Genomic DNA, 12458 nt, shown 5'->3' with positions numbered 1-12458 from the left:
AATTTCCTCATCAGAAAAATAGACGAGGGAAGCATTTTTGATGATGTGACCGTTTGAAACCACTGCGGTATGTCATACACAATTGGGCCATTTCACATTCTGAAATAATAGTGTCTTCTTAACTCAAAGGGGTGGCAGTACTGGAAGGTCCTATGTATGCTGTAGGAGGACATGATGGCTGGAGCTATCTGAATACCGTCGAAAGATGGGATCCACAAGCACGCCAGTGGAACTTTGTGGCTAGTATGTCAACCCCAAGGAGCACAGTGGGTGTAGCAGTATTAAGTGGAAAGTAAGTAGGACTAAAGAGAGAAATAAGGGCAAATATTCCATAACATTTTACTCAAAACTCATATATAAAGGAAATTTAGTAACACTGGAATGAAGTCATCTACCAGAAGTTCAGCGTGTCTGGCTTTTGAATGATGCTGTGTATGCATGTTTTTGTCCTATCCACTTCTTGTTAAAATATTCAGTGGGTATCAGGAAACATCCAGTGCTCATTAAATCCTTACTGTTAATTTCCTTTTGGATGTTTAATAGTTTCAGGACTGCAGGCAGGACTTCTTTTGTCCTAGAAATGGTTCCAGTAATTTGACTTAGTCAAATCTAGCAATGTATTTTTAATAACAAATAACTCAAATGGTAACATAAGCAATTGTCTTTAGCAGTAAGATGGCTGAAGAGAAACTGACAATTTTATCCACTTTAAGAAAGAAAAACAAGAAGTTCTTGTTTTTTCTGAGAAATATTATTCCTTCCTTGAAGTATCGGAATAGCTATCATTGTAGGAAACCCTCTTACTGTGTTGTTTTTTATAATGCACTTTTTCATAAATTATATGCTTCCTTTTTTGATATTTTTGAATTTTTTTGCATCTTCGTTTATTTAGAAATGGAAAATCCCACAAGTAATGGGATGAAAAATGTAACATATATAAAACTTTCAAATCTGTTGTACAAATGAGCCCATAAATGTGCTTAGAATTACATTATTACTTTCAGATTTAAATGCAACATCAAAGGGCAAGCTGCACCACCTACTGAGGTGGAAATGAATTGAGACAAAGATGTTATTTAAAACTGCTACTTTGTTACCAAGAAACTATAGGTAGGTTTTAAGAGAAGCATCAGAAAATGGGTGAGACTTACTCTTTCAGAAATAGGATCCCAAGAGAGTTCTCTCTGAAGCAAAGGCAGCAGCAGATTTCGTTGTCCCTGAGGAAGATTTTAAAGTGTTAGACTTAATGCTATTTTTATTCCGCAGTAAGCCATCTAATTCAATGCCTGCTTGACTCTTTTGTGTGTGTGTTCAGAAAGTATTTCATACACGTATTTGTATGCTTACAGGTTATATGCAGTTGGTGGTCGAGATGGAAGTTCTTGTCTCAAATCTGTAGAATGCTTTGATCCTCATACTAACAAATGGACACTCTGTGCTCAGATGTCAAAACGAAGAGGTGGCGTTGGGGTGACCACCTGGAATGGGTTTCTCTATGCTATTGGAGGCCATGATGCACCAGCTTCCAACTTGACATCCAGGCTGTCTGACTGTGTGGAAAGGTATTGTAATGGTTATAGGGGTTGCTCGTGCGTAAGTTGCCGCCACTCCTGGCTAGGTTACCTGGTTGAACCCTTTCTGTCTGGGCAGCCTTTCACTTTGTGGCTGTCTCAGTCGCTGGCAGAATCCGGCAGTGGGCGTTTCTTGAACTTCTTCCAGCAAAGAAGTTCTTTGACGCCAAGTCTCCTCCTACTCTCCCTGCGCGGAAGTCTTCTGCACAGGGAGGGTGTGGGCAGCGGAGTACCCGTGCTCTCCCCGCTGGTCTCCAGTGAAGAGTCCTGGAGCCTCCTCTCCGATTCCCCCATCTGCCCCCCTTCTCCACTGGTGTTAAGCTGATTTCCTTCCCCAGCAGATGGGCTGCCTCTCTCCCTACTGGGACCCTCTCCGGCATCCCTCTGGAGCCTTCCCTCCACCTCTAGCTCCGATGGCAGTTCCCTGACAGGTATTAACGCAATAATGTGTTGCTATGAAGATACTTAAGGTTCTCGCTGTCCCATTTCCCTCATTTACAGCATCCTAAAATTATCTGCATTTAACACTTGAGCATATAGTGCAGGAGGATGCAGAAAAGGAGGTTAAAAAGTAAAAGATACAGGTTATGTAGAAGCAATTGATTTGGAGTATTTCTGCAATGGTAGCACTTTTTATAGAACAGTTGCAAGAGACACCATTCAGAGAGATTTGGCATGGGCCAGGGTTTGTGTTTCACCACAACTGGAGATTTGTTGTGTGGCTTTGGGCAAGATGCTGTTAACTAAAAGGATAGTAGTAAAAATCCACCAACTTGGGTCAGAATGTTGGTAAACAAAGACATTAGTTAACCGAAACAGAAGTGCAAATTCTATGGAGGATATTTTAAAAATAAAGCAGCAAAAAAGAAATTATATGAGAGATGTCAAATTCTATAAAGAATTCGTTTTCAGAAGCAGTCTGCAGCAAGAGAATCTATCATACGTCTCACCCAGCTCAGATGTAGATTCCTGGCTTGCTAAGTCAGTTTAGTAAGCTGGCAATGAGCACCAGGCCTGTGCTTTCATTCCTCTGCTCTCCTGTTTGTATTCATATCTTGGTTAGCTTAAAACTACAGTTCTCTATTATGTCCAGAATGGGGAGACGTGGCCGAATGTCTGAAAACATTATGTTGGACCATGGCATTAAACCACAGATCTTCATCTTGGACAAAATGGGGAAAAGTGGATTAAGCTGATTCAGATAAATGTGTTAAGGGGTAGGATGAACATGTTCTCAATTTGACAAATAGCTTGCCGGGAATGCACTTCCAAACAGGGTCTGTGTATGTGTAAGAACGGTACCAACAGTGATGAAAGAAAGCAAAAGATCTAGGTGAAGTTGCAATGAAATCCGTCAGAAGAAGTTCTGAAATACTACAGTATACGGGGTGTGGAGTAACAGGAAAAATTAGAATAGCATATATAATACTCTCTTGGCAGAACTTCAGACATATGGAACTAACCCTTACACTGTTGTTTTTAATTCAGGTATGATCCCAAAACTGACATGTGGACTGCCGTAGCTTCCATGAGCATCAGCAGAGATGCAGTGGGAGTCTGCCTTCTTGGAGACAGATTGTATGCTGTTGGGGGATATGATGGACAGACCTACCTTAACACGGTGGAGTCTTATGACCCCCAGACAAATGAGTGGACACAGGTATTGCTTAAGGTTTGGAGGGTTCATACATCAATGGTGGGTTGAATTTCTGGCATCGTCTGTTCAAGTTTGGCTGGCAGAGCTCTCTGTGACCTTGGGAAGGCCACTTCAAGTCATAGTAGTCAATAGCAGGTAGTTGGCTCCATCAACTCAGTTAGTAGAAGGCAACATCAGTGTTCAAGTGTTGCTGTTTTTAAGAGTAATCTCAGCCTCTTTGAGAAGCCTGCCTTCAGCTCAAATTCAGTCATCCCAGGTGAGTAAGTGAAACCATGTGTAAATAAGAATCACAGAACTGTAGGGCTGAAAGGGACCTTGAGGGACATCTAGTCTAAACCCCTGCAATGCAGGAATCTTTTGCCCAATGTGGGGTTTCAACCTATGACCCAGAGATTAAGAGTTTCATGCTCCACTGATTGAGCCATCCATCATGAACAGACTTCTGATTCTTCTGCTACTTCCTGCCCCTCCCTACATATGATTGAGCAGCATGTCAAACATCTTCTTTTCCTGATGCAACCAAGCCTCTGTCCTTTCCTACATGCTTTCTGAAAGAAAAGGGAAATGCGATTATTTAAAATGGGAAGTACTGGAACCAAAAAACTCAAGCCTACCAAAAAACTGATTCCATATCTCAAAAATTCATCATCTGTATGTGATGACAGATATGTGGTGAAAGCATTCTCCATATATGTAGAATCGCTCGCATTTTTATCCAACTTGGGAGCACAGAGCAAACCTTACCATCTGCCCCAGGATAGGTAGCCCCTTCATATCCAGTGGCTACCACCGGAAAGTGCAAATGAAATCTAAACTTAGAAGTTGCTCTTTTTGTTCTAGCTAAGTAATCAAGTTTTTCTCTGTAAACCCAGCAGAATAATTCTAATGTGGGGGCACCTCACGCCCAGGGGCTAAATGCAGTTGTCCAAGCCTCTCTCTGGCCACAACTCCTCCTTGGCCATGCATCCTCCACGTTTTTGCCTGGATGGAATATGTCCTTGAACTCTGGTAATGCCTCTTGCTTGCTTGAATGAAGAACAGAGTTGCTCTGTCCATTTTTACCTCTGGAAAGGTAAAACAGTAAGAGCTCTCTAACAGTAAGAGCTGTTAGTGGGACAGACTCCCTTTGGAAATGGTAGATCCTCTCCTTCATTGGAGGTTTTTAAACAGAGGTTGAATGGCCATCTGCCACAGATACTTTAGTTGAGATTGTTGCATTGCAGGGGGTTGGACTAGTTGACCCCTGGGATCCCTTCCAACTCTATGATTCTGTGACCCTAACCATGGCTGGAATATGGCCCCTGAAATCCTAGAAGGTAGTGTATCCTTGATCTGATGTATGCAAAAGGTGGCATAAAAAGTATAATCTTCCTGTCCCTGCTAACAGGAAACCTATGCCCTGTATTAATGTCCTGCTCCATAATTTATATAATTGAGCGTTGACATTGTATATTAAAAACGATGGGGTTGAGTCCAGGTGACCTCTGGCTCAAATTAAGCGCAGATTGAAAAATAGGTAGCAAGTGATTCGTTCTCTTGCTCAACATTCATATTACTGTGGCTTTAATTTTTTAAAATAAAATATTTGCGACACTAGCAAGCGTGCTTTGTCACTGACCCTTTTCCACCTTCTTCTCACCATTTCAGGTTGCACCATTGTGCCTCGGAAGAGCTGGGGCCTGTGTCGTGACTGTAAAGCTCTAATTACAAAGATATCCTTCTCTTCTATAGACTCGGGGGGGGGGTGCCCCCAAGTTACTAAATTATAATCATATAAGGTACTGTGTATCTTCACAGGGCAAAGAGTTTGGTCTTAATCTATTAGCTAAAATGTTTTTTAATTCAAAACGGACCAACATTATGCACTTTTTAAAAATGAGTAATGCAATTTATGTACATTTATTTGTAATGGAATACTCTGCAGCCAGCTGGCAGGTTACATTAGAAATGCGGCAACTGAAAAATAATTGGCGCTTACAAATTTTGGTTCTTGCTCTAGGAGGCCCTGAGCTCTTTGTTGTAATAAGCCTGGGCACAGTACCATTTCCTTTCCATTTCCATATATGTTTTTGGCATGTTCAGGATGCAGGTATTGACATTGCTTTCATTCCAAATAATTTGTCTTGACTATTGGAATATTATTGTTACTATTTTTACATGGTACAAAGACAAACCAAATGCAGATGGAATCAGAGTCTCAAGGGTACCTCTTGCTTGGGAAATGCTATACATTTGATGCTTGAACTCTTCTCACCACAGCCGACATTTTGCAGCCTTTGTTTTTTAACCAAAGCCTCACTTTAATTACTGACTTAGTATGCTATGGAAGTGTTTGTTCTATAGGATACTTTCTTCAAGAGCTTTTCAGCATCCACCACACTTACTGGATTTTCTAATCTTTTATGGAACTTTCTCTCTTCTATAAATATTTATATATCATTTCATCCTTCTGAGCCTGATTGCAGTTTCACTGAGTGGTCTCTTCCTGAAAGAAATTCAGAAGTTGGAGTTGGGGGGGTGCATTCTAATGCATCATTAAAAGTGACTTTCATTTGTGGTTTTTGAAGCATTCCATGATCTGAAATTATATGTAGCTAACTTTAATTTACTTTGAAATAGGAGTTTGCACAAATCTTAATACACTTTTATAAGGTGAAAACTCGTGCCATTTTTAGCAAGTGTTCCTTTAGCAAAAAGTGGGCATTACCCTACAACTGGTGCATCCTTTTGGGGTGCTCAGCTCCTTCCAAAAAGACTGACAGTCTTTCCAAGGATCAGACTTGCATAACTAAATTATTTAATACTGTAATAGATTTTCTTTAGTATTTGCCTTATGTTGACTTGTTACACTACTCAGAATTACTTGGGCGTTCCAAGTGCTCTATGAAACTTTTATATTTTCTTTTGTGCCTTGTTTCTTACGTGTTCAAATATGTTATGTAACATTCTGTTGTACTTTATCTTGAAAAAATCTGAATATGTAAACTAAAGGATTTCTTTTTTCCTGAAAGTAAATGGAATGTGTCTGACGAATAGTCTTTGCACACTTGTATTTTTTTAATACAGTTCTGAACTTTGAAGTTCACAATTAACTATTAGTTTAAAGGGGAAATGGCATTCTACTTCAGTGTATAAGTCCTGTCCTGTTTGTTATCATTTAAAAAATGATTTTGTGATGCCTTATTCATACAAGTACACACACACAAATGATAAGTATCATAACCAATACCCAAATTGAGTAAGGTGTGAGCTGGCATGAGTGTTATGGCTGTCTTACATTAAACCTGCTTGGTAAAAAAATGCATTGGCATAAATGTACACATATAAGGTTAGTTGTCCAAAAACAGATGTTTGCAGAGTCCGATGTATAGATGTGGAAAAGGTTGCCCAAAACATTGCTCAAAATTATATAGCGTAATCTACTTTATCAAAACAGAAGGGTGGCACCTGTGATGGAGTGGGTGCAAAAAAGCACACTATTGGCACTGCAGAAGCATGTCACTTGGGCTAAATTCTCCTGCCATCTATTAATGGCAGAAGGCCAAGTCTTCAGGCAGTGGACACTACTCCTGTTACATGTTCTGGGTTGTGACTTCACCCAGGTTTTGACATCTAGATAACTTCTTATGTAGTTTTACCTTGAGCAGTCTTAGCCACCCATTTTTTTAATGCATTAAGAACAACATTAAGGGTTCATCTACACTGGAGTTTAATGTGGATTTGATGCTGCTTTTATGTCTTCCCTCCTCCACCCCAGCAAACCCATGACATTGGCCTCATCCAAGTGGAAGCCTGTACCCTCCCTCCAGGAAATTTGGATTTTCCAGATCTACGGATGATTCGTTAAGGGAAGAAAATCTATTATAAAATTGTGTGTTGCTCAAATGTGGATGCACTGTGTGGCTGGGGTGCTTTAAAAAAAAAACATTTCAGGTACCATGCATTGCTGCACCCCCTACTTACATTCTGTTTCTTTCAGCTCAAATGAGAGTATGCAACCTACCATTTTTCAATAGTTGTTACTAAAGACACATTTGCAGTATTTTTTTTAAATCAAAACAGCTCTTTTGCACAAGCTGTTCTTGCACTGATAAGCTGCATTAAAAATAAAATTTGCCCTTGCTGGTACAGGAAGCAGGAAAGGAAAAGGCAGTCTTTCATAGAAGCAACTCCAAATCCTTCCTGGCCTGGAGCAACACACACATTTGTTTATTATTGCTCTTTTGTGTAAATCTGTTAGTATTTCAAAAATGAAATAAGTTCAAAAGGTGTGCATGCATAGGTAAACAAATACCCGCGTGCATGCCAAAATGGACCTCCGGTTTCAAAATTTTATGGTTGGTTGGGTACTAGAATATATTTTTAGAAAAATTAATGCAGGTGCCTTTCAGGCAGATCACACACAGTCTAAACCAAATTTCAGGGAGAAAGAATGAGGTTATCTGATGTATGTCATCACAAATAATGTGTCTTAAAACACACGATTTACTGTAAGTGGAGGAGGGAGACCATCCTAATCTGTATTAGGTTTACTGAAAGGACTATACGCTGGCATCCACGTTTAGAAAGAAGTCAGATATTTTATCTCCTATAATACAGATTGCAAGAAATATGTAGAAACAAGTGGTGGTTATTCAAAAAGATTTCTTTAAAGGCTTTCTCCAATAATTTACATTTCTCAATGTAGCATAATCTGAGTGAAAAATGGGGGAGGGTATTTATTTGGAGATGAAATCACTGTGAAAGGAAAAGTACATTGATAAAAACTACAATATGTAGCAAGCCATTCCAACCAAATACTAAATATTACTTATTTAATTTATGAATTGCTTCCTATCAAGCACCCTGAAGCAATTTCACAGGACAGTATAAGCATATATTAAAACAACTGCATCTATAACAACAATTTCAAATCCAACACAGATACCAGCTGGCATATATGTCTGTATGGTGCCCATCCAGTTTGAACACTGTAATTCAGTCTAGCCAGTTTGGGACAAACAAGGCTTCTGCATGAACCTGAGCACTGGATTTGCAGCGATAGGAGGAAGTGTTTTGTAAGGAGTTTTGGTTGGGAATCCAAACTGGTCCCAGCCCCCACAACCTTAATAGTGGACACAGTGTCCTTTGTGACTGCCCCCCTAAACAAAGTTCTCCAGGGTGCAACTTGGGGTTTATAATACTGCCGAATTCTGCATGCCATCCACTGGGACAGCTCAGTCAGTAGAACATAAGGCTCTTAACCTCAGGGGCGTGGGTTCAAGCTCCACATTGGACAAAGAAATTCCTGCATTGCAAGGAGTTGGAATAGATAACCCTTGTGGTACCTTCCAACTCTGCAATTCTATGATTCTATGCTCCTCTCTTGGACCAACCTGCACAAGACATGGACCTACATCACAGAGTTGTTGGACTATATCAACCGTCAGTAGACTACATTGCAGGGTTGTGGTAAGGTGGTTTCTTTCAGCTGCACCGGTACTGGCTGCCAGGCAGTGCCGGATTTACGTATAAGCTAAACAACCTATAGCTTAGGGCCCCACTCTCTTGCCCCCCCCAAAAAAATCACTATTAATAGACTTAATTGTATTTCAGTTCAACAATTACATTGATAAAATACATATTTTGTTATGTGCAAATGGATTTAGGTATCTATGTCCATAAATTACCATATAGCATGGTAAAAACACAAAAAACAGCGATAATTTGTTGTTGACAAAGGACAGCTGGACATATAAAGGTAAAGGGACCCCTGACCATTAGGTCCAGTCGTGGCTGACTCTGGGGTTGCGGCGCTCATCTCATTTTACTGGCCGAGGGAGCCAGCGTACAGCTTCCGGGTCATGTGGCCAGCATGACTAAGCCGTTTCTGGCAAACCAGAGCAGCGCATGGAAGCATCGTTTACCTTCCTGCCGAAGCGATACCTATTTATCTACTTGCACTTTTATGTACTTTTGAGCTGGACATATAAAGGGCCCCATTATCTTCAGTAGCTTTGGGCTCATCAAACCTGAATCCGGCCCTGCTGCCAGGAATGCCAACTTGGCCCCACGATCGCAGGTGCCATGCAGCATGCATGGCCCGGGGGTACAGAAATTTGTGGATGCCAGGCCCCTTAATGGGGAATTTTGTGGGTGCGTGGGCACCCCAGGGAGTGGGCACCTATGCGACTACTTGCATCGGAATTTGGATTGGCAGAGCTGCACTGCAGAGGTGGGAGGGATCCAGAGGGTCATCTATCTAACCCCCTGCAATGGAGGAATCTCAACACGGGGTCCCCCACCCATTATTATATATACCACCCTATACCCGGTATATATTACCATTAAAAGTTATTATATACCATTAAATGGTATATAATACCATTAAAATAACCTTTTAATGAGGGTGAAAGAGGAGAGTGCAAAATATGGTCTGAAGCTCAACATCAAGAAAATGAAGATCATGGCCACTGGGCCCATCACCTCCTGGCAAATAGAAGGGGAAGAAATGGAGGCAGTGAGAGATTTTACTTTCTTGGGCTCCATAATCACTGCAGATGATGACAGCAACCACGAAATTGAAAGACGCCTGCTTCTTGGGAGGAAAGCAATGACAAACCTGGACAGCATCTTAAAAAGCAGAGAATTCACCTTGCCAACAAAGGTTTGTATAGTTAAAGCTATGGTTTTCCCATATGGGAAAGTGAGAGCTGGACCATAAAGAAGGATGATCGCCGAAAAATTGATGCTTTTGAATTATGGTGCTGGAGGAGACTCTTGAGAGTCCCATGGACTGCAAGGTGGCAATGGATCAAAAGGTGGCAATGGATCAAACCTATCCATTCTTAAGGGAATCAGCCCTGAGTGCTCACTGGAAGGACAGATCCTGAAGCTGAGGCTTCAGTACCTTGGACGCCTCATGAGAAGAGAAGACTCCCTGGAAAAGACCCTGATGTTGGGAAAGATGGAGGGCACAAGGAGAAGGGGACGACAGAGGACGAGATGGTCGGACAGTGTTCTTGACCAAACTGCGGGAGGCAGTGGAAGACAGGAGTGCCTGGCGTGCTCTGGTCCAGGGGGTCACGAAGAGTCGGACACGACTAAACGACAACAATCCGGGGGTCTCTATATGAAACCCTGCAAGCCTTTTATTATCACGCCACTAGCAGACACATTGAGAAATAGCAAACAATGCTTTCCTACGTAAAGCTTTCCAAAAACAGAACCTCCCATATCTTTGCTGCTACTTTTTTGGGGGGGCCGGGATTGGACACCCAAGACTTCCGCCACTGGGCTCTCTTGAAAACGGCTTCTCGAGACGCGAACCAGGAAGCGCCTTCTTTCAGGTCAGCGGCGCGCGACTCTTCTTTTTTCGTACCTCTGCGGCTGCGATCTCCTGGGTGACGCGGACGCGGTGGAGGCAGTTGAGCGCGCATGCGCGCTCCGCCCGTTGCCCTCCCTCACACCCCTCCGTGCGGCGGCCCCCTTTTAAACAACGCCATAGCGAAGGCGAAGGATGCAGGTGAGGCCCTGAGGGAGAGCGGCGGTTGGGTGGCGCGCGCAAGCAACGCTGTGCCTCAGGGGTGGGCCGTGAGGCCTATTATTAGGCAGAGCAGCCCCGCCGCCCGTGGGGGCCGCTTCTCGGGGCTTCTCTTGGCCGCTCCCCTTCACGCCTTCCGCGGGGAGAAGCGCAGCACGAAGGTCCCCTTCAAGGACTTTTGGGGCTGTTCACTTTTTCTCCCGGGCTCTCTGTGCCTTCAAAAGCTTCGCGTCAGGCAGACGTTCAACAGGTGGAGTCATCACCTGTGGGGGGAGAGAGCTGTTGGATATTGGGGAGATTATTGGGCTTTTTGGCGGGGGGCTTGAAATAATAATATTACCTGCCACGCAGGACCCTGCCAGAAAAAAACAAACTATGCATTGGCCTCCGCCTGTCACAGCTGTGTAGCAACGGATTGGAGAGAGAGAAAATCCAAATCCCTGCCTATTTTACAAAAACTATACCATTCGGTATTCCATTACCACATCCATCAAAACTTACTTACCCTGCTGATTTTATATTAAGGCTGCCAGCGTTTTCAGCTGTGCAGTTATTTCCCATATATTCAATAAAGGTTTCCCAATCTTCTCAAAAGGTGGCAAGTGATTATTCAACAGGTGAAGTTTAGAGATGCAGCATTATATTTAAAAAGAAAAGAAAGCACACGATATCCGACAGAAAAATGTGGCAGCTCTCACGAGGACTAGGATCATCATTTGACTAGCATTCAAATCTTGTTCTGGAAAATATTGCTAATTTAGGGGGGGAAATGCCTTTTGGGTACCTTTTGCTAGCTAGCTGGTTTTAATCTGTTCTGGCAGGAAAAGGCTGCTTTATTATAACTGACAGAAATGTAGTCTTCCACTACAAAAGTTTGTGCTAGATTGAAGCTGCAATACTATACCTAGGGGTAAGCCACATTAACCTTAGTTGGACTTACTTTTTTGAGTAGACCCCTGGAGGATTAAACCAAAATGAATTTTATAGATTCCAGAGAGAGTGCTTAATTTCTAGAAAAAGTGATGCTGGGGCTGAAAGTACTTACTTTCTCAATATTTTTTTGTTGATTTTGTCAACCAAAGTACTTCTGATCTTCCCCTTAATCCCAGATGAGTGGGGAATGTTTAGTGAGGAAAACACTTTCCACTTGCTTGGGGTACTTTAATTTGCATCTTATGTTCTGGAGCTGAGCAAGAGTATTGAAAATCAAAATACATCTGACAATGAGCCCTGGGAGAAATTAAACCCTCCAAGACTTTTTTTTGCCATAGAAAACAGTTATTCTTTTGGGTATCTAAACATCTAACAATCCTAAGAGGTCTTATTGAAGAGATGCATACGCAAAGCAACTTATTTTTCTTTATGTTGTCATAAGGATAGATGTAAAAGTGTGTGTGTGTACTGCTTATAATAATTTGTCTGCTTCTCAGACAACTTTAAAGCATGTATATTTAAAAGGTTTACAAGATGTACCTTGAAGAGGAATTCCTTTGAGCCGATTGCTATTTAACTGCTTTTTCTCCAAATGGAGAATACACCTGAGAAATGGAGCATCAGAGGAGAATCAGAATACAGGCAGCAACCATTTTAGGTGCATCCAATTGATGTGCAATCACTGATGTGTGGGTCCTTTTGGACCTGGAAAAAGGCAGAACAGGGGGACGGAACAGGACAGGGAACATTTATATGTGCTCTACGGACGTACATG

The 12458-nt window shown here is 42.0% G+C and overlaps 2 protein-coding genes across 6 annotated transcripts in view; both read left to right on the top strand.

The window, feature by feature from the left end:
- KLHL5 (kelch like family member 5) overlaps window positions 1–6261 on the top strand; it is a 46742-nt gene extending 40481 nt beyond the window's left edge. For all 3 annotated transcript variants that reach the window (XM_081924483.1, XM_081924484.1, XM_081924482.1), the window contains 4 exons: window positions 130–292; window positions 1350–1562; window positions 3060–3231; window positions 4876–6261. In XM_081924483.1, the coding sequence (XP_081780609.1) occupies window positions 130–292; window positions 1350–1562; window positions 3060–3231; window positions 4876–4932 (605 nt within the window). In that variant the 3' untranslated portion in view covers window positions 4933–6261. The remainder of the gene's footprint in view (window positions 1–129; window positions 293–1349; window positions 1563–3059; window positions 3232–4875) is intronic.
- A 4262-nt stretch (window positions 6262–10523) lies between these two features.
- WDR19 (WD repeat domain 19) overlaps window positions 10524–12458 on the top strand; it is a 36765-nt gene continuing 34830 nt past the window's right edge. The window contains exon 1 of one of the 3 annotated variants that reach the window (XM_081924361.1): window positions 10524–10732. In XM_081924361.1, coding sequence (XP_081780487.1) covers window positions 10727–10732 — 6 coding nt within the window. In that variant the 5' untranslated portion in view covers window positions 10524–10726. Of the gene's footprint in view, window positions 10733–10843; window positions 11001–11351; window positions 11368–12458 lie in introns of those variants that run through there. The other 2 variants (XM_081924363.1, XM_081924362.1) reach the window with 2 other exon arrangements.

Source organism: Podarcis melisellensis, assembly GCF_964234715.1.
Source record: "Podarcis melisellensis genome assembly, chromosome: 9".
Classification (NCBI taxonomy): Eukaryota; Metazoa; Chordata; class Lepidosauria; order Squamata; family Lacertidae; genus Podarcis; species Podarcis melisellensis.
The sequence above is the reverse complement of the archived record's forward strand: the minus strand, read 5'-3'. Positions and strand labels throughout refer to the sequence as shown.